The sequence below is a fragment of the Mytilus edulis genome, chromosome 9, assembly GCF_963676685.1.
Source record: "Mytilus edulis chromosome 9, xbMytEdul2.2, whole genome shotgun sequence".
Lineage (NCBI taxonomy): Eukaryota > Metazoa > Mollusca > Bivalvia > Mytilida > Mytilidae > Mytilus > Mytilus edulis.
In genome coordinates this window covers 26,711,081-26,733,296 of record NC_092352.1, presented here as the reverse complement: position 1 = coordinate 26,733,296, position 22,216 = coordinate 26,711,081, and the positions used below count along the sequence as shown (strand labels likewise).

Below are 22,216 nucleotides of genomic sequence, written 5' to 3'. Positions count from 1 at the left end.
ATGATTAAACTTGAAGTCGTCAATGTGTAATTTTGAAAGGATTGATGAGTCTTATGAAGACGAAACGCGCGTCTGGCGTACTAAATTATAATCCTGGTACATTTGATAACTATTGAGATTCGGTAGTACGTGTTTGTTGTTGAACTTGTATAGTTTGTCTAGGTGTGGTACATGTGCATGTATAAGAGAGATTTGAAAGTCAACAAAATGAGATGTAATATTTGTCTTCTATTAATTTCATTAACTGTAAAATCTTAATGTAAATGCTTAAATCTAGAACTGGTTCTAAACATACATTGCACAGTTCTCCCAGTAATCTTTATAACGCACTTGTGATGTTTTTTTTATTAAAAGTGCATGCAAAGCTGTTTTACTGTGAATTTTAGATTTATAGTATTTTTTTGGGGTCTTTGTTAAAATAATATTGTCTATGAGATATAACAAAGGCTCTTTCCTTTTTTTACAATGAATAAAATCTCTTTTAATATCAGAAATAAACTACAAAATGCTGCATGAAACTGCAAAATCTACATTAAACTTTCTGTGCCACAACTGAAAAGGAATAAGACACAAACACACAACATGTTATTTATATATTTATTTTACTGTAGGCAAAAAATAAATGCATATACATTCATGTACAATTTACCATGTATTATCAACACAACTACATTTGTACAAAGTAAATGCAAGACATACAACTAGAAGCCCTTTGATAGACTTTATCACTAACTTATCTGATGTATGATCATAACCTATCATTTTCTATAACAAAAATCATTAATTAGGCACTTTTAAATCATACATGTGCAAAGGATAATATTATATCCAACCAGTTTGATATTTCGTTGGGATGAAAAACAAATATTGTGGTTTTAAATATGGCAATTGTCTAATAATCCTTACACCTTACTTATTCAGACTCTGTAATGTTTTGATTAATCTGATTTTTATGTATTTTCCAGACGTGATGTCTCTTCATAATTCTGGGTCACCAAAATTTTGTGTTCTAACAATATTTATTCCTGTCATGTTTGGTGAAAATTGTATATAACCTAGTTATGGTATAGTAGTTTAAAACAGAGAAAGAAGCCCATGATAATAATCTTAATCTCAATGGAACTGTCATTTTGCATGCCTTGAGTGTATTATCACAAAATGAGAAATCTTTGCATCATTTCTAGAAGTTTAAATCGTTTACTAGTCCAATTCAAACCATATAATTTGCATACACTGGAATTCTCTTTTACCTCACATCTGTTATGTGAACCGACTGATCAGAATTTAGTGAAGAATATTTAATGGTCTCCTAATGAATTTCCCCAAAAAGTTTGTTCTTTGCAATTACAGAAGGATTGACCAGTCAAAATAAAAGATATACTCTTTCTTTCTTGAAAGGTTTTTCTCCTAAATAGGATTAGATTTTTATCAAAGGGGGCTTTCTATTTATCATTTCTACCATGTTTGTTTAGCCATGAGTCCCATGAAAAAATAAAGAGGAGGTTTAGATGAGAGCAAATGACAAGTGATCTTAAAATGAAATGTTTGTTAAAAGAACCATTTTTTACAAGCAAGTCAGTTTCATAGTACATGTAATTGAAATGATTTTTTTTTTAAGTAAAGATTTATAATTTTATCCTTTGAGTTTTTTATCAAATGAAATCAAAAACAAAATCTAAAAAAGAGTTCATGATGTCAAATGTTATATTTCTTGATACTAAGGTAAACTGTCACATGACTAAATTTCTACTTTTATCTACATTAATAAATTACATCAAAGGCGAATATATAAAAATATAAAGCATAATATATTACAGGTCATATATACATATAATACACACAAAAATTGTGTAAATATAAGCACTCTTGCACCGGTCACATAACAACCATATATAAGATAAATATAATATTATATGGGACCATAATACAGTGTCTCTACACCTCATATTATTGATGTCAATGCCCAGGTTTCTAAATGTAGATGAACATTTTGATGCAAATTAGTTATTTCTAAGTAACTCAATCCATCCCAAACTTTTTTGACAAAAAAAAATTTGAAATGTTGCTTTGTTAGAATGATATGAATATGATTCCATCCCACCCACAGAAAGATAAGTTAAAATTTATAAAAGTAAGTAAACTTAAACAAAAACCATATTTGACCCTTACCCATAATGTAAAAATGACCTATGACCTAGCTAATGGTGAAGGCAAAAGATAAAAAGTACCATCCCAAAAAATTGAAGTCAATACGATAAAATTAGTTTAAAGTTTAAACTCGCGAGTATCATGACCGAGTATCCGAGTATTAAATTTCCGATTTTTTGACATCCCTACTTTAAACTTAACGAAATTAATTTTGAATCAGTAACTCGTTATTATGCAATTACAGACCCAACAGGGACATAGAAATGGACTAAAAAGTTGGGAGTAGTGGCAAGCTTCTGAAAGTGATTAAGTGAAAAACACAAAGATATTCTACAGTTCAATTATCTAAGAGGTAGTCTTGCCCAAGGCTAGCCCAAAATTTGTCATTATCTGACATGCTATTTAAAAGTGTGTAAAACATATGGAAGGAAGGCAAAAGTATGAGTAAATTATAAGCCCTACCACTAAGAAATATGGGTTTAAACAATTAATTATTCACATGACAATAAAATCAAAACAGATATCCTTATTCATCTGCAAAAATGTATCCATGGAAACCAACACATTGTAAAATAAAATGAACAATGTCATAAAATGTCATGACTGAAAATAGAAATAAAGAAAAACTATCAAATAGTAACAAGAATATATGTGGATAAAAATGATAGAAAAAAGTAATAAAAAAGAGAAGGAAAGTAAGAGACATTCTCATAAATCTGAGACATAAAAGTGAAAAAAAATAAATGAGGAATGATATTTGACCATAACCAGAAATTGGTTTCTTTTTATGTTCACTTTAGGACAATTTTTTGCCATGTCATGTTTATAGAAAAATAAATAGAAAAAAAAATTATATAAACATCTTAGAGGTAGGATGTATTTCAAAATATATACAAAAATACAAATCCAGGGCAAGACTCATCCATTCATCATGATGGTTAAAGGTACAAACATAAAATAGTGATACCACAAGGCAATGCTGCCATTATACAACTAAAAGTTTTCAGAAACCATAAACACCCAAATGGAAAGCAAAATAACATGTATAATTGTAACTCTTCTCAACACCATTTGTAAATTAAGGTACTAAAAGAAAATATTACCCTATTTTAAAAACTAGGTAATCAAAAGTTTAAAATCCTTTAATGACGCCTTTTGATTGCAGGGATGACATTACAATATAGAAAAGCCAAAGGCATACAAAGATAATTCCACAGATAATTTTTGGAATTTTTGGTCCACCAAGTTCTGCATTTCCAAATACACCTGTAAATCTACGTAGCACTAAGAGTCCAATAGCTATAACTGCACATGCTGTATAGATTACAACAGAAAATCCTAAGGAACCAGCATTGACATTAAATGAGCCACCCGTCTGGAAAAAATAATGAATCAATATATTATTCATATAAATAAAAATATATATACATCTGTTTTGCATTACTGTAAATTCAGAAATTATTGCAAGGTTTTTAGAATTGCGAAAAATGCGAAAGGGTTATAATCACAATAATTTAAAATCACATTTTAAATTAGACAGGATTTTTCTCAATATAGCAAAAAATGAAATTGCATTTTAATCTAAAATGACAAAATCACTAAAATACATGCACACAATAATTTCTGAATTGACAGTATTTTTATACTTAATAATGTTATTGCTGATTTCACCGGGTTTGTTGTAGAAAACCTTCATCTTCAATAAAGCAAAGGTAGTCCCTTGTTTCAACTTCAGAGGAACTTTTATAGTCGTTAATAATCCCTACACAGATTATTTTAAAAGAGACAATATGCAGGATATCAAATTAAATGCAAACACAAGTTTCAGAAATATTGTCTCATTTATAGCTTACTTATTTTTGATATAGATTCTACTGAAGAGGATAGTTAACACTAGGCTAATGAAAGCTGAATTTGTAGTTCAGTCTAGGTGGTCCAGTGATCTAGAGCGCTGGACACATTCAGGCGGTTTTGTCACTACATTTTGTATATCAAAATAGATTGAGTTCGAATCAAGCGAGAGGGACTCCGAAGAACAAAAAAATTGCTTCTTTAAAGTTTCAGATTTAACATTGTTGTGCTGATACATAGTGTTATTATAAATATAATAAGTGTTTTCAGCAGTGCACTAGGGATCCAATGAGTGGAACAGTCATAGAGTTGTCACTTGTTTAGGTGTACTTATATACATGTATATAATTTTACATGTATATAAAATTGTAACTTTAACAAGTGTGGACACAGATCAGTGTGGATAGTATATTTGAATGTTAGACTGTGTTTTCTGACAGAAAGAGTTATCTGGTTTTAACATTGAATATATAACTTACCTTTACGGCATGATATATTGCGGCAAACGTCCACGGTAAGCCTAAACCTAGGAACACATTGACAGAGTTACTACCGTTGATATTACCAACAGAACTATCAGCATTTTTTTCATTTATGGCCGCTGTCTTACTGGCAAAAGTATCAGGCATACTGGTTCCTAAGGCAACAAATGTGATGGCAGTGATAGAATTAGGAAGATCAATTAAACATCCAAAAATACCAGCAAGGTCACCAATGATAGCTGTCATAAAACCAATCACGGCCAGAGAGATAAGAAATGTTGGCCATCCTCCAAGGTATTTACATGGTGGAATAAAAGCAAACAGTACCTGCAGAAAAAAAGTAACTATATTATTTTACTCAGCTAAAATAGAATAACACATTATATTAATGGAACATCTTAGCATCTCTCACACAAATATTAGTTTTGTTCTCATCTTTTTTGTATATGTAACAAATTATAAGCCTAGTAATATATATATATTTTTTACAAAGTCAACGATTCTTTGTGTCTATTCATTATTTGTCATTTGTTTTTTTGACTGGAAAATCTTTTTACATACCTTCCAGAAAAATGTCATGAAATGCATGATATAGTCCAAAACAGTAGCTCCTTGTAAGTCACCACCATTAACGTTTAATGCTTCAACAAATTGTGCAGGGTATGATGATTCTTCAATTTGAAGGGCGTCCATGTTTGCTTTGGTGAGATTCATGATTCTGCTAACAAGACCATTAAATTCTGAAATCAGAGAATAGACCATTTAATTACAATAAACTCAAATACAACAGCATACTGAATGTTCACTCAGCACAAAATTACTTTTTAAAGTATGTAGTATTCAAAGTAGATTATAATTTTCTAATTAATGATTGACTGTAATATTGTTACTGTCTATCAAGAAATAACATCAAAAATGTGGTGCACACTGAATAATCAGTGTAGCTTGTTATTTTACACTGTGCACCACATTTTTTATGTTAATTCGAATAGACTGAAAAATATATTACTGTTATTTCTTATAATTGAATTCTAAATTCCATTTTAAACCGGAGTAAACCATGAAAAAACGTTGATGACGTCAAGGTCACATGACTAAATTATGTCTATGAGCTAATAAATAAAACAATGTCAGCCAAACAGAAGACGCATTACATCCAAAATTAAATTATCAAATGATAAACTTTTGTCTTTGCAAACACAGAGTCAGCCGTATATTAGTTATGTCTGAATAAGAATCAGTCAAACACAAACCTTCATCAATAACTATAGTAACTATTGTCTTGGTGATTTTTCCCAATACAGCTCCACCATCACAGTCTCCCAAAGTAATCTGGAAACTTTCATCTCTTTCCTTTTTCTAAAAAAAATATTTAAATTTGTTATTACCTTGACCTTTACATTTATAAAAATATTTCAGATTTTTCAAAGTTTGTATATTAGTTTTCTCGTTTGAATTGTTTTACATTGTCTTATCGGGGCCTTTTATAGCTGACTATGCCGTATGGGCTTTGTTCATTGTTGAAGGCCGTACGGTGACCTATAGTTGTTAATGTCTGTGTCATTTTGGTCTTTTGTGGATAGTTGTCTCATTGGCAATCATACCACATCTTCTTTTTTATATATAGTATATATTGTAACTATCTCAAGTTGATTTTTAGAAATTATATAAAAGTGATTGAATTTCAAAAACACAGACTTGAAATATTTCACAACAAAGTTGCCATACCTTACTATCATGGATAACAATGTCGATTGTTTTTATTGTTTCTCCATGATCAAACTTTAGTTCTCCCTCGCTGCCTTCGTAGTCAGCACCAGAAACAGCCGAGATATCTTTTGTACTCCATTTGACTGACACATGACCATCAGCTCCACCTGTTCTCACCACTGGGACTCGAACTTTTCTTCCACTCTCTTGGGCAATAATACTTGGTTTCTGAAATTCTAGTTTACCAGGTTCTGTGGAAAATAAAATTTTAATTTGAGAATAATTTTACATGAAGATATTAAAACACTGAATCATCGAAGTCTTAGTCTCACCTGTTAAATTTTAACTTTATATGTAAATTTTAAAATTTACCAGAAATTTAATCATAAAATTTGTATGAATATGAATTCAAATAGTAAATGATTTAAATATTTACCATCATCATTGATTATAATGACTTGTGTAATTGCCATATTTCCCAGACTAACATGTTGTTCTTCGCCAGAATCTGTCTTTGGTACATGTAATTTGACAAAAAAGAATTCATCGGGCTCCCACTCATTGTCATCAACAATTTCAATATAAACCTGTCGTAGTTCTTCGTTTTCTGCAAACTTCACCTCTTGGTCAAATGGAATATAATCTTCATGAGCAACAGCAGTACCATTCAATGTTTCTATCCTGTAATTGTATCAAAGATGCTCAATCTTGAAGATTTAGAAAAAAACTGATAAAAAAAGAACATGGAAGGAAAAATAAATTTTCAATTAAAACAATTTTGAAAGTATTTGCCATTAAATTTAGTGTTTATTTCTAAATTTGAATCAAAATATAAATATTAAATTTGAGTGTTGAAAAAAGTTTGATGAATAAAATTCAGAATCAAATAAAATCAATACCCCCTCCACTCCCCTCAAAGTTAAATACTCATTCCTTTACTTATAGACTATAATGAACAGGGTTTAAAGAACAATAATTTTACCTGACAGTACAAGGTATCCCCACTTTTCCATGACGACGAATACCAATTCTGACCCTTTTTTCAGACTCTAATACAGCTGTCTCAGCTGCAGTAAACTCAACTACGGCTTTTGTTCCTCCTTCAGAATGATCTTTCTTCTTTGTTACTGCCAAATCTCCACGTTCCTCCTCTGGTGTTTGGATGTGGTCATAAATCTACACAAGAAAATGTTTCATTTTTTGTTATTTCATCTTTTTTTTTACTATACAACAAATAATTCTGTCATTTTTGCTCACTTACATCATCCATTATGTACAGAGAGGAGTCATATGAACCGACCTCCCCCTTTTGAAAACAAATAAGCACTGTTAAAGTCAAAGTTCTGTTTGAATTGTGACTGTCAAAGTTGAGTTCTCAAGTCCAAATACACCCCCCTTTGAAATTCCTGGCTTACCGACCTAAGTCATCACTTAATTGGCAAATCTATATAAGATAACCAAAGCAGAGTTAATAATTTACATGTGCTATTATTATATTAGTGTTAGAATCTATTGTGTTTCATTATAAGACTGGCATCTTCTGAAAAAATGTCAAGACAATAGTCATCAAATCTATTGTGATTTGTGTAGGTCATTTAACATGATTGACCATTAGGATGAGAAAAAGAGGACAGATTTAAAACACCAAAGGGACAATCAAAATTCATAAGTCTTTAAAAGAAAATCCAATATCAATACATGAAGAAAAAGAAAGAAAACACAACCCTAACAAAATCTGTGGGGGGATAAAATTAGCTGTATTCCCAAAAAGATAAATACAAATGCATGGTTTGGCATAACAATACAAGTAATGGTAATGGTAATTGTTCAATACATTTTTTAAAAAAAATCTAATTTTTAAGAATCGCATTATAAAAAAAAACTTGTTAAAAAAAACATGAAATATTTGCCACTGGATTTTAATCAACCAACAATCAATCAATTAATTAAAAAGCATGCAGTCAACTAAAACTTTAGAGCTAAAGTAATTACTCCAAATTCATTTGCACATTACTGGAATAAAATAGTCGCCATATTTCCTCAAGAGATATAATGTGATATGTGACATCAGAGAATATTTATATTATTATATTATGGTAAACTTGGCAATCCATTCTACATTAAGCTGTTTGTGTTATGATCTATTTATCTATTTTTGTTTAAACACAATTAACTTTATAGCCTGATAAGCTTTTCCATAACCAAGGATAATTTCAACAGCTTAACTATAAAATCAAAATAGAAATAAAAGTTATAGTGCCCTTTTAATGTCAACTGACCAGGAAATCATAACCTTATCATGCACATAGAGATATCAATGGTTAATTGGCAGATCCAGGGGGAGGGGGGGGGGAGGCAGTAAGAACTGAATGAGACCAGCCAATGTTAAGCCTAATTGTGTAAATGTTGGAATTTCATGATATATGTACCTCTTGGAATGTTCCAAGTACTCTTGGTATGAGCTTCTTTCTGCCACCAAATGTTCTTGTAGCATTTATTCTGTACCATAAATGATCATGACTTTGATCCATTGTCATCTTCCTGGCAGCCATTTGTGCAGCTTCTTCTGGTGGTAATCCTTCATCTTTTACATCATGTCCAAGTTCCTTAAATAAATAATCAAATTCTAAATATTGCAAAAAATATATATTTCTGTAAGTAAATCTCAACTTTGAAATTTCAACAATAATCCATGTTTTTAAGATGATAACAACATATATTATTAAGATCAAAGAACTCTCTAATGCTATTTAGTATACGTGACAAACTAACCCAGGGCAGTTTTTTTTTATATATATATTTCATAGTTACATAGGTATATTATACAATTTATACATAGTGGTGTTATGGTGAAAAAGGGAACAGCACCGTTCAATGTGTCAATGACTAGTTTATGCATTTGCATTTGATAACCAGCATTACATCTCAGTAACCAGAGGCATATACCACTAAGAGTAATATTTCTGTGTTCTGAATCATCAAAATATTACTACGCACTGAGTTGTGTACTTTTCTAATATGAGTTTATTTACCTTGCACAGTCTCATAATCTCAGCATTGTCCTCATCATCGGAATCTTTATCTAGAGCTTGAGTTTCCTCATCACCCTTCTCAGCTAGAAAATAATGAACAAACTCAATACTATTTTGCATAGTTCAACTATCAAATAAAGTTTAATCTATACTCTAAATTATTTTTTTGCTACTGAGAATTATTTTCAGTTTCCCAGAGAAATTGAGTCGTGTGCCTTATTGATCCTCATTTATACTAGATACTTTAAAGCGACCCAACATTCTACTAATCTGAAATCTAAATCTGAATATACTTATTTACTTTTAACCATCATGCATACTTTTATTCAAAAAACATTGCACGTATAATATAGGGTCACATCGATATTGCCCAGTACAATATCTAACCTTTGTATCAGTTTTGCTTGCTACACTTATACACGAGTGTAAAATGCATGTAACAGAGACTAATAAAGTGTATGGCACATGTTTAATACAAATAGAACAGTATGTTAACTCACACTTGTCCCTTAAAGAATAAGAAAACTAACCATGCATCTTAAATCCCACCATCGAAGGTTGTTCATGTTCAAGTTCCTTTTTCTTCAGGCAAAATCCTCTGTCAGCTACGTATGCTACCAGGATCAGTGCAGGGAACATCAACAACGTCAGGACAGCTTCTTCAATAGTAACAATATTAGGGGTCCATACAATCAACACTATGATTAACCAAACATAGGCCCAAATGCAACAGAAAGACGTAACAGCAAAGACTTTCATACTTTTAACACGGCGTACTTCTCCATCAGGGATACACACAATGCAGATGCCAGAGATAACTAGCAAATTAAAAGCAGCCGAGCCTACTATAGTACTTGGTCCAAGTTCTCCCGCCTCAAAATTGTTAAATATAATCTCAATACACGAAAGCAGAATTTCTGGTGCACTCGTACCCAAAGCTAGCAGACTGAGATTGGCCACTGTATTGTTCCATACTTTTACTCGTAGGATTCGGAAACCACTCGATTCATTTGCATCTGGAACTCTTACTTTTGCCGTCTTGCTAGTTATCTTTTCAATAGAGCACATGAATACATCAGCAAGTATTGCAACACCTAGGAAACACCACAACATTCCAATTAAATACAAGAATATACGTACTGATTTTGACCATGTATATTCTGATATTGCAGGAAGTAGAAGTCCTACATGACTACACGTGTATACACTAATGTCAAATGGAGTAGTAGTGCTTAGGTTGCTCATCATTGATGTCGTGTTGTTGGCGGCCATCTTGCTGTGTCTTTATTGCAGACTGAAATATAGGGTTTTACATTAAACATCGTAATTGAAAGTTCGCAGAATGCATCGTCTAAAATTGATAGCACATGCACACTCAATCATCAAATAATTCATTCGGAAATGCCGGACCCTTCAAAAGACACTTTGAAACAGATGTTGTGAAAATTTTCATTGAATAACAAATTCACGCATTACTAAAGGCCATTTTTAGAAGTCTTAAAATCTTTACTAAACGTATATATGATTGTGGGTTGTTCCATATTGTAGAAACATTATAACTTATTCAATACTGCAATTTTTATAGATATTTTCTATTTTGAGTACTGATTTATACAAAAAAATATATCCTTAACCAAATCCAAGTTATTTCTAGCTGCATTTCAGATACTTGTACCAATTTGGTTTATATGGATGTCATACTCTATACCAAAAACTGTATTTTCAATTTTATTCAACATTGCTTTCATTTATAATATAACCCACCTCCAACTTTCTTAGTTTGCCCCTCTCCCTTTTTCACAAAATCGTGTCAGAATGAAACAGATTCTGGTCACACATCTTTCAAAATTATTCAACAATGCATGAGTGCACCTGTATTTCAGTTGCCAAATTAAAAAAAAAATGGATATATTATTGGAATTTGAGACCACAGGTACAGGTACAATTTCAATTCTGACATTCCTTGAATAGCACTTATATTTTTATTGACATCTTTATAAAGAAAGTCGATGTTCTGTAGGTTAGTCACATCAAAATGATATACATATTAAGTCATAAAGTATGTCAAATAGGTCATTCGGAAAATGATAACTTGTATGTAAAAATGAATACATTATATCGTTTTATGTAGGTGTATGAAGGCACTAGTAACGTCTTCACACGGAATACCTACACAGGTAATTAAGCAAAAGTTACCAAGCAACGAGCAACAATAAAGTTTAAACCAAATTCATCCCAATAAAAACATCTATAATAGTTTATAACTAACAAATCTATCATTTTATAAGGGATTAGTGTGCCGGATTATATCCTTAAATATAGGTAATCAATATAAACTGATAGCTCCACCCAATATTAAAGGTTTCAAATAGACAATATGCTTATTTTAAAGTTTATGTGGTACATCTCCCATAAGTTTTAAAATATTTAGTCTGATAGTGTGCTAACTTTTAAATAAGTAGCGTTTCGATGCATATAATGATTCACAAAAATCAGATGCCACACGCACCCTCTTACACGGTTACAGGACAGTATTTAAAGGTGTGTATACATAGGGACTCGGGGACTGTGCATACTACACAGGCAAATTTCATTCACATCAATTTCACGTGAATTTAAATTCATGTGAATCTCACGTGAAATTCACATGAATTTCACCTCAAACGAGCTTATACGTGAAACTCACGTGAAATCAGTTTATGTTAGTTTCACATTAATCTCATGTGAATCTCACCTGAATTTCATATGAAAATCACATGAAATTTGTTCACGTGAAATTCACATGAATTTTTGAAATAAAGTAATTCAAACAACATCTAAATTTTCATACTAAAGTAAAATCATTCAAAATTCCATTTTTTTTTGGAAAAGTTCATGTGAAATTCATGTGAAATTTTTCACGTGAGAAACATGTGAATCTCAATTCACGTGAAATTCACACGAAAATTTTCATGTGAGTTTCATGTATAAGCTCGTTTGAGGTGAATCTCGCATGAAATTTTTCATGTGAATTTCATGTGAGATTCGTGTGAAATTCACGTGAGCAAATTTTGCCTGTGTAGGGCCTTCAACGAAGGAAAAAGGAAATGTCTTTTTCACAAAACTTTGAAATTTAGTCCACTATTATAAGCCTTGTGTTAATTCTTTCGCACTCTATATTGGAAAAGAAGTATAAGTATAAAGTTAAGGAAGTATATGTAGGAAAATTCCCCTGGTTTGTCCATGACTGAGATAATTAGTAATTAATTCAAGCATTAAATACATCTATCATTTCGTTACCTGTAATAATAAGAATGTAAACATTTTAAGCCGCCTTTATAAATCATCTTATTACATAATGTAGCATAAGAACTATCTTAGATGGAGAGGAATTTGTAAAAGTGATAATTCTCTAGTTTTCTTATCCTACTTGAACTATCTGTATAAATGTTTATGTTATGATTATTACAATATAATATTGTATGTACACTAACAAATCAACACACATACTTAATTTAGATTTAAGATCCGATCCAAGTTTCTTTCATCCTTTTCCCTAAGGACATTTCAAATTCTAAATTGATTTTCTGATGAATTTTTCACCTCTAGATAATTTTAATAGCAACGTCTTAAGAAAGTTTGATTGGAATTATATTTTACTGCAGGTTTGTTTTTTTGTCATCGTAAATATGCTCGACTTAATTATTGAAGCCTCGAGATTGAACGTTTAAATTGTAGTGTATAGTGGCTGGAATGCGAGCTAGGCCGAGTACAGAAAGTTGACTCGGTGCCTTAGGAGAAAATGGTGTACCGAATTGGTCCGTTGGGTAAAGAAGAAATGTCTTATGGTTTATCAGAAGGTTTAAGCAAATTAGTCAGAATGACATATTTGCACTGACGAGAAAAACATTCTAGACTACTTCGTGAGGAAAACAGCAGAAAATATACAAAAAATCGTACACCACGTTTCAATAAAATGCAATGATTATAGTAATATGCAATTATAATAAAGCAGTTCAACAAACAATACCTTCTGAGAAGATATGATTACATACAAGTCAGTCTGCTATTTACAATAGTACATTCCTTAATTTACACTCACACAACACTGTATTTAGATGAATGTTTCCTTTCACAATGACATCAAAGTGTAAAGATACAGCATATGATATGTAGATTATACTAAATCAATAAGATTGTCTACACTACTTCATATAAAGTTTCTAAGCATATGGTTTAAGTGTAACATATCCTCATGAGGCCTCAAAGTGGTGTATAACAATTCATATTCTTATTCACACAAGCACATACAAACAAACCAATATTATTTCGATTTTACTTACGGTTACCAGGCATATGAAATAATCTCTCCAAAAATGCAATTACTTGCAAAATAAATTATTTATACGGTAAATGCGGGTTGCAATAGGTTCAAATTTACTACGTTAAGTACAATTACTATACATCGTTAACCGCCTCATTGCATACTTGGAATTTTTAAAATAATTGACAAAAATCAACGAACAATAACCACAACAGATTAGCCTACCTTTTCAGCAAGTGGTTTCCTTAAAAGTGATAGATTCAATTAAATGCATCCATATAAAAAAGAAATTCGATTTTCCTTAAGGCCAAGAGAAGTAAGCAACAATAAAGACCACGCCCGTCAGCAAACTTCTAAATTGTTTGTGTGTATTTCCTGCAGTCATCTATGACATATGTATCTATATAATTTTTACCTATCTCACAGGTAAATAAGAACCAAAACCAGATTTGTCACGGCATTCAATATTTCTATCAAAGTCCTCCTTAGGCGTGGTGACAATCATATATATGTAATAAAAAAATCTGAAGGTGTTCTACAAAGATATGTTTGAAATTCATATTAAAAATCGCGTGGGTTCATATAATTTTATTCGTTTACCTAGTGCATTCTTTAGTAAAAGATGCTCTTTGACCAATTAATTATAATATGTAAGACACATATTATGACGTATTGTTCGAAATTGTGGGCGGTATTTGCATATTTTTGTTTACACAATAGCTGACAATATTTGTTTTGCCTTTATACTTTAAACCATTATCTCCAATATTTCGTTTACTTTATCAAATTTATCGGTATGGACAGTTTAACTATTTTCTGTGTTTTTATATATCACGTTTTCAAGGTTGACCTCAAATGGTTTGGTTATCTTTCTCATTTTTTCCCCATGTTTTCGACCGTCTTTGTGTGACCAAACATTCGTTGTAACATAGATTAATCAAGAACTTGCCCTTGAATCCAATGCAAGAGAAAAAATGCGTTTTCAAATATCCTGGTTAATTGATAGTCAGTTTAGAAACAATGTGCAATATCCCTTTGAAAAAAACACTGCTAGACAGATTTACCTGTTTGGTACCTTAAACCGGAAGTAGTATGTTGTTGGGTTTTTTCCTGAGATTTATAGTATAACATGAAAATTGCCCACAGTAATGTTGCACTTGTAAAAATGATTGACACATAGAATGCCATCATGTTTGGTCTACCACTGGAGAATTCGGGTAGTCTGGATAGGGTTCAAACTTTATCATGGAACAGGACAGCTATACAGACCCTCAGATTGTTCAAGTGATGGAAGGGTTCTTAAACATACAAATAGCGTGGATCTCTTTCCACTACCATCATATTTACGTTCCCATGGCGAACCGATGTGGACTATTTTCTTATACACCCCGTACAGCTCAACGGACACCTTACTTTGGCAGGCGAGAAAAGTCCGAAAATGGCAAACTGATTTCTATACCTCACTCAGTTAACCTTCGGGACGCAGATTTGATATGTGTGTTGTCTGCTTTCTTTCCCACGGAATGTCCACTTTGGTCAATATATCCAAACTTTAAGCCAATGCATTGTTTTTTCTTTTATTAAAACTAAAAAACTACATCACTGAAGTGTTGTAATAATTCATTGCAAGCTAGCGCTGAGGTCTAGTGATGCAGATCGGTTGATACACTCGACATGCTTGAGTTCACATGTTCGAGGACACAAACAGACCATAACTTAATAAAATATTTATAACATGTATTGTTTCATTTCCATTAAATGCTAAAAATATGAAACAATATAACTATTAATTTCCCTGGAGAGATTTGTACCATATTAGGCCATCTGTATTAATAGACAATTATTGTATAACGTAAATACCTTTGATTTCATCAAATAAAAAACAAGCAAAAGGATTTATTTTGATTGATCCCTAAAACAATAATAGAGAGAACGCATTTTGTTCATCTCCAATGAAAATTCTATAATTATAATTTTGTAAAACGTATCCCGCTTGAACAGTTGGTTGCATCTAGGGTTGCATTTTATGAGTTCCAATTCCAATACGTCTTTAGCGTGGGAAAAAAATAGGCATTCATGCTTCATGTACTGTGTCCCACCATGAATGCGATGAGATTTACAACAGACATACTTATGTAAAAATTCGACATGGCAAAACAATCTTAGAAATGTATTACGTATAGGATTTTGCTGGAGACAGTCCAACAAGTTCAAACGGTTGTAAAAAATAAAAGGATGAGCTACTAAAGCAACAGTAGAAAATAAAATGTTTAAACGATGAATCTTCACATTCACACTGCTGAAGCAGCCCACTCATGATAATGATGACAAGTATGTGAGAAGATATTATAAAACGCTTTTTATCTTATAATCTTTAACCGGATTAATGTACTAACCGAGGTACTAACATGGAGAGATGGAGTCCTAAATACCATAATGTCAGATGCATTTTGCATAAAAAGTCAAACTATCCGGTATTCAGTAATTTTTCAAGAAATATCATTGTACTCGACTTACTCTATTGTAAATATCTTCAATTTGTGCTCATATTTCCTCATTCATGCACTATTAGTTTAGTCATATATAATGTTTTAACTATCTACGATTTAGATGAAATCAATAGCCATTTGAAACGATGCAAACTATTTTAAGAGTGCATATAAATTTCCAACAATAATTAATGTAATTTCTAGTAAATTTTCTTATAATTATAACATAATTCTTACCTGTTTAAAATCAATCGCGTGCTATGTCAACCTGTTACATCTTCACTACACAAAATATTTTACACTAGTATGAATAATCCATCAACTACGCCCTATGTTGAGGTATGAGTCAAAGGGAGGTAATACAATAAAAGCTGGTGATGTCATTTGGTATGAGGAACCACATATACGCCAACCTAGTATATTTAATAAGAAAGTGTGAAGAAATTACCTGCATTCATATCAAGAGGGAAGTTTGCTTTCCTATAAACCTATCATAATATTCTTCCTGTTTAGTTTGTTGTTCTGTTTTATCTAGTATATAAAGTTAATCACTAGTAATGGGTTTTCAGATGAAAAGACATGGAGTAAGTGGTGTTTTCTATTTATGCATCGACTATTCATCTTTTGTGATAACATAAATGTAATACCCATCATATATGGGTATTACATCTATGGTGATAAGGATATTGCATGCTTTTTTTGTTGAATAAATTAATTATTGAACATAACATTTAAATAGGAAACATTGGTGTTTTGTGTAGATAAATATATATTTCTAACACAAAACATATTCCTCACGGTAAACTTTACAGGAAAATCCAATACTACCGTCACTATGTACACGAACGAAGCTAGACAATGCATTTGAAGATAACGTTTAAGACACAAGCACAGATTTACATTTGAAATTATAGCCACCTAGACAAATTGAAGCAGACGATTATTAAGAATGCAATATGCGAATAAATCGACTATTTTATATCAGTACCGTCTACACTGTATTCTAAGAGGGGGGCAAGGGGTTTAGCTGTTATGGGGCATTTTAATTCTTTGTTATCTGTTATTCTGAAAATATATTTGCTGTTAGCTGTTATTGTCTTATTCTTTGTTAGCTGTTATTGTCTTATTCTTTGTTAGCTGTTATTGGGTTTTTAGTTTTTTTGTTATCTGTTATTGTGATAATGTATTTGCTGTTAACTGTTATTGAAATATGGAATGTTAACATTTTTGAGACAGCCAAAATTCGGTAGAAATTGAAGATCATTGGACACAGAAGTCTACCACTATTAATATGTTGGTCCCGTATTCGGAGAAGGATTCCATTAACATATATACCATCACAAAAGTGAGGTCCAGGACAATTCCATTATATCTTATGATTATCCTTCGTAATACATTCCATTTTTTTTGGAACATTTATTTAGAATTATATTATTTTTTTGTATGAGGATAATGTTCCTTGTTTCCCGTACGAACATATTAAATTAGAACAATTCTTAATATGACAAAAAGGAAAACATATGGCCAGAAATATCTGACAAGGATCTCAATTAAGGACTAGGTCCTTACAACCAGTTAACCTTTATATTATATGGTACATAGACTCAGCTCTTTCCAAAGCAGAACCAAATACATTGTACAATGAAAGTTCCTACCATGTACTGGGTTCAGAAGCTGCACATAACTCATTACAAACAAAGATTTATTTCGTCTTCAAGCCATTGTTCCCCTATTAAACTATGTATTCTACTTACTATAGTAGACTTGGTACAATAAAAAACCTGATAAAAATTTGTTCAAATAAGGCCTTGGAAAATAGTGGAATAAATTACTTTTGGAGTGTCAAAATTGGTCCTACTTGATAAATTGCATTCTTATAGTTGGTGCTTTTGATTTTTCTACCCTATATACAACTTTGCCACATAGTTTTATTCAGAAAAATTCACACACCTAATTAAATGGGCATTTAAAAAAGTCAGAATGAGAATATATATATTCAAACTCTTTTAGGTCATTTTTTAGTAGCAACAAACACAAGAACTATGTCAATTTGACCTACTTTGATTCCATAACTGCCCTTGAATTTTTACTAGATATAAGTTTTGTCTCTTTGACATATTCCTCATTTCCATTCTCAATTTTATTACACATTATTTAAATTACAAGCATGTGTGAGTTTCGATATTTGTACAAAAATAAATGCTGAAAAAAGTATTCTATAACAAATCAACAGTCAGCTACGCCATGAGTGCATGATACGCCCGTCACCTTTTTAAAATATTCGATAACTTCTCAATGTCATATCAGATATTTATTAAAATCAGTCAATATATATATCATATGTATATAATAAACAATACATCAAATTTTCATGAGAACTGCTGAGAACATTTTTGAGTTATTGTCCGAAAACTGGAAAATACCATCTTTTTTAATGAATAAACTCCTTAACTGAATAAAATAAAATCGGAAATAAAAAAATTCGAAAGGGTGCTTACAACAATAGATATAATCAATTCAGCAAAGTTTCATGAGAACTGCTGAAAATGTTTTTGTGTTAATGTCCGAAAACTAGAAAATCCCCCCTTTTTAATTAATAAAACCCCTTAACTCGGAAACGTAAAATCTAAAATTTATAAAAATTGAAAGGGAGCTCATGTCAATAGATATAAACAATTCACCAAAATTCCTTGCAAATTTGTGAAAGGATTTTTGAGATATTATCAGAAAACAGGAAAAAAAACACCATTTTTATTGAATCAAACCCCATTACTCAGAAACTTAAAATCTAAAATTTACAAAAAAAAAAAAACGATAGGGAGCTCACGTTAATAGATATAAACAATTTCCCAAAGTTTTATGTAAATTGGTTAAAGAATGTTTGAGTTAATGTCCGACATGTTGACGACGGACAGACAAGAATATACCAAATACATATCTAGATACATAATTCTGAAAACCATGTTCATAGAAAATGGAATTCATCACAAAGGATTATACCCGTAATAAGAAATACTGGATTTGTCAAGGACCCGACTTATTTTAATATTTCATTTACTGTTATCTGTTTTTGTCCATTTTAATTCCTTGTTATCTATTATAAGCCAAATCAATTTGCTGTTTTGCTGTTATTGGGACCCCCTTTGCCCCCCCCCCCCTCTTCTAATAGAACTAAAAGTCACTATAGTATACTGACAACTCTAGACTGACAACCCAAAAGGACATGCTTTTCTCCAAGATAGTATGGGCAGACAATGAGGCGCAATGCAAATAACCTCAGCAAATAACATGCTACATTATAAGTATTATCAAAGACATAAACCCGAAATTCTAAATGCAATATAATGCTAGCGACATACTATGACTTGTCAAACGTACTTAACTTAGGCCTATAAATATCAGAAAACCTGAAAAGGAACACTCTTAAATATGGTCCAAAGTTATGAAAGTGGCGAGCACAACAAAAGGCTTCCCGAGCCGAAATTCGAGATACTACCTACAGGAATCCAAGAAAACATTCGGTCTGGTCTACAATGGAGTAAAAGTCGATAGTGAGATACCCCTTTACATCTTCAAAAAACGTATATGCTTTGTCTACAATAGAATCAGACATATATATTAAGAAATCGCAGTCCAAAGAGAACAATTACTGACAGGAAGTAATGTACAACACATAGTGTAGTGTGGTAAAACCAGTAAAAGGACAATATTTTGACATTCCAACAAGCATTACACTTCTGTAATAAAGGTTGTTAAAGTTTAAGGGACCAGTGGCGGATCCAGAAGGGGAGGGGGTCAAGGGTTCAACCCCCTTTTAAAAATGGCTGGATCCGCCCCTGGGGACAAGAGAAAAAAAAAGAAAAAAAAACTTAATAGTGAGCAAAGCCCATACCGCATAGTGATCCATAGCTATAAACTTTAGAAAATTCAAACGGTGAATACAATAGTTCCAATCAGCACGTGATGCTGGGTTTAAAAAGGGAAGACAGCAAACTCCCAACATCATATATTACACGAGATATTACACTTCAAGTTTGATTGCTGTTTGGAATAAATCATTAAAACATCTTTGTATTTTATTCACCACTGTTCAGGTATGTAAATTGTTTACGTGTTAACTTTTTTAATTGAATTTTAAAGTAAGAATTTATCTTCTGATTAAACAACTTAAGTTTAATATTTAAAACTTGACCTATAGTGCATTTCTTTCTAACACATACGCTAACACATACGATGCAAATGGCTAAGCGCGCACATGTTTTGATCATTTGTTTGCAAAGTTTACATAAACTTTGACAAACTATGCACACGCTAACTTGACATGCGTCTACAGTTTGTCGTTCATCGTTTGTTAGTAAAACGCTACCTGATTACACGATGTATTTCTTTCTACTTTTGTAATAAGTCTGTTTACCAACAACATGTGCATGTATTATTGAAAGTTCAAACAGGGTCATTAAATTATGGTGGCCGATTAAGGCCATTTCGCCCTTCATATTCTATAGGGCGAAAACGCGATATCGCGAAGTCAAAAATGCGAAAACGCGAAGTCGAAAACGCAAAAACGCGAAATTGATAACGCGAAAAGGCGAAATATTTTCCTTTCCGATTTCGCGTTTTCGCGTTTTGGCGTTTTGGCGATTTCGCCTTTTCGCGATAATCATGTTTATATTGTAACATAACATTTTAAATATATTTGGAGACAAGACTACAAAGTATAAGTCATTCTAATTATTGCCATATAAATTTCATATCTGTGACGTATTTTAAATATTTTCATAAATTAGACAATTCCTAAATTACATTTTTTGTTGACTGAACAAATTTAAAAACAGATGCATTTGTATAAAATGCCTTTGAATATACAATTTGCTTGAAATCATCTTTTTGACATTTTAGAATATATTTGTTAATTGACCGGATTCACTTTCTCTATTTATTTTGTTCATCTGGGGTGGAGTTCTCGAAGCTATCTTAGGATTAGGACGTGTCCTAAGACCATCTTATGACAAGTCTTTGTCCTAAGTCGTGTTCTCGACGCTCTCTTAACTTAGGGTATATCGCATTTTTCGTCCTAACTTTAGTACACCTAATTATGTGTCTTAAGATCATCCTATTTTCATCCTAGCTTAATAAAGTTTAAATTTCACTTTTTGCCAAGTTTTTTACGTGTAGATGGACATAAAATGAAACGCACACTCGGTTAGTAACTCCTCGTATATAAAGAAATTGTGCATGATTTTAAACTTTAAACTTCGTGTTTCACGATACGATGACACTACAAAATCAACTCTCATTTCTAAACAAATTGTTTTTCCGTCTTTCTCAGACGCATCTTATGTTAGGACGTCCTAAACATATCTTAAGGTTTATGACACCTTCTGTAGCCATTTTTGTACGAATTTTTCAAAATTCAATTGTATCAAAACTACAGATATAACGAATAAATTGTGCAACACGAAGTTTAAAGTTTAAAATCATGCACAAATTATAAATTGTAAATTTACAATTCTTTTTGATATAATTTTATAATTACATTTGAAATTATGCATTTAATTTTATACATATATTGATAAAATTTGTAAAGAAATGTTTTATCAAAAAAATTTAAATTTCGTACTTAAGGATTATGTACCCTTGTTGATTCAATGCTAAACATATGGAAATTTTATAGAAAATCCACAGCCTTTATCCTTGCACTCTCATATTTGGCAATTTGATGACTGATAGATATAGGATATTGCATGCAGTGCTAGCATTGATTTCCATAAAACAAGTTTATTAATGTAGTTATTGGTTAAAACAAATAAAAATATGGACCAAATCAAGTACACCTTTTAGGGTGCGTTCGACTTTATTGACTCAGCACGAGGTATTTTGGAATTTACAGGTTGGTTTGAACTTTTTGTAAAAAATAAACACTAGCACATCATAGAAAAGCAAGTGAGTAATCTATGTTTCAAATTTTATTACAAAAATCTCTGTATTGAAGGCTGTGGATTTTCTATAAAAATATTGGTTTATTTGCCACTAAGTACTCTTTTTCTATTAAATAAAATGAAACAGTAAATAATAATGCTTTGCATCAAGTTTCCCCTTGGTGTATGTACAAAATGGCCTATCTCTTTTATTCGTTTTATCTGTAGTTTTGATACAATTGAAGTTTGAAAAATTCGTACAAAAATGGCTACAGAAGGTGTC

General features: G+C 31.5%; 1 protein-coding gene across 3 annotated transcripts; it reads right to left on the bottom strand.

Moving 5' to 3' along the window:
* Window positions 1-583: 583 nt before the first annotated feature.
* On the bottom strand, window positions 584-16,605 carry LOC139487928 (sodium/calcium exchanger Calx-like). 3 transcript variants are annotated; one of them, XM_071273165.1, is made up of 11 exons: window positions 16,253-16,605; window positions 9,754-10,517; window positions 9,224-9,306; window positions 8,621-8,797; window positions 7,174-7,367; window positions 6,628-6,872; window positions 6,210-6,442; window positions 5,735-5,840; window positions 5,043-5,221; window positions 4,479-4,808; window positions 584-3,523 (listed from the first exon to the last, which is right to left on the bottom strand). In XM_071273165.1, exons 2-11 carry the CDS (start codon window positions 10,493-10,495, stop codon window positions 3,281-3,283), a joined length of 2,532 nt encoding a protein of 843 aa, XP_071129266.1. In that variant the 5' UTR covers window positions 10,496-10,517; window positions 16,253-16,605; the 3' UTR covers window positions 584-3,280. The 3 variants fall into 3 exon arrangements, with proteins under 3 accessions (XP_071129266.1, XP_071129267.1, XP_071129268.1); XM_071273166.1 differs by lacking the exon at window positions 16,253-16,605 and adding an exon at window positions 13,752-14,048; XM_071273167.1 differs by lacking the exon at window positions 16,253-16,605 and adding an exon at window positions 13,942-13,963.
* Between the last annotated feature and the right edge of the window lie 5,611 nt (window positions 16,606-22,216).

What these genes read in the sequence shown, in the direction of transcription:
- LOC139487928 (XM_071273165.1), bottom strand. Translation starts at nt 10,495, where the DNA reads ATGGCCGCCAACAACACGACATCAATGATGAGCAACCTAAGCACTACT. An exon ending in GGTGGGATTTAAGATGCATG is followed by an intron (nt 9,307 to 9,753) that starts GTTAGTTTTCTT and finishes ATTATTTTCTAG; the next exon opens with CTGAGAAGGGTGATGAGGAA. An exon ending in AGATTATGAGACTGTGCAAG is followed by an intron (nt 8,798 to 9,223) that starts GTAAATAAACTC and finishes TATTTATTTAAG; the next exon opens with GAACTTGGACATGATGTAAA.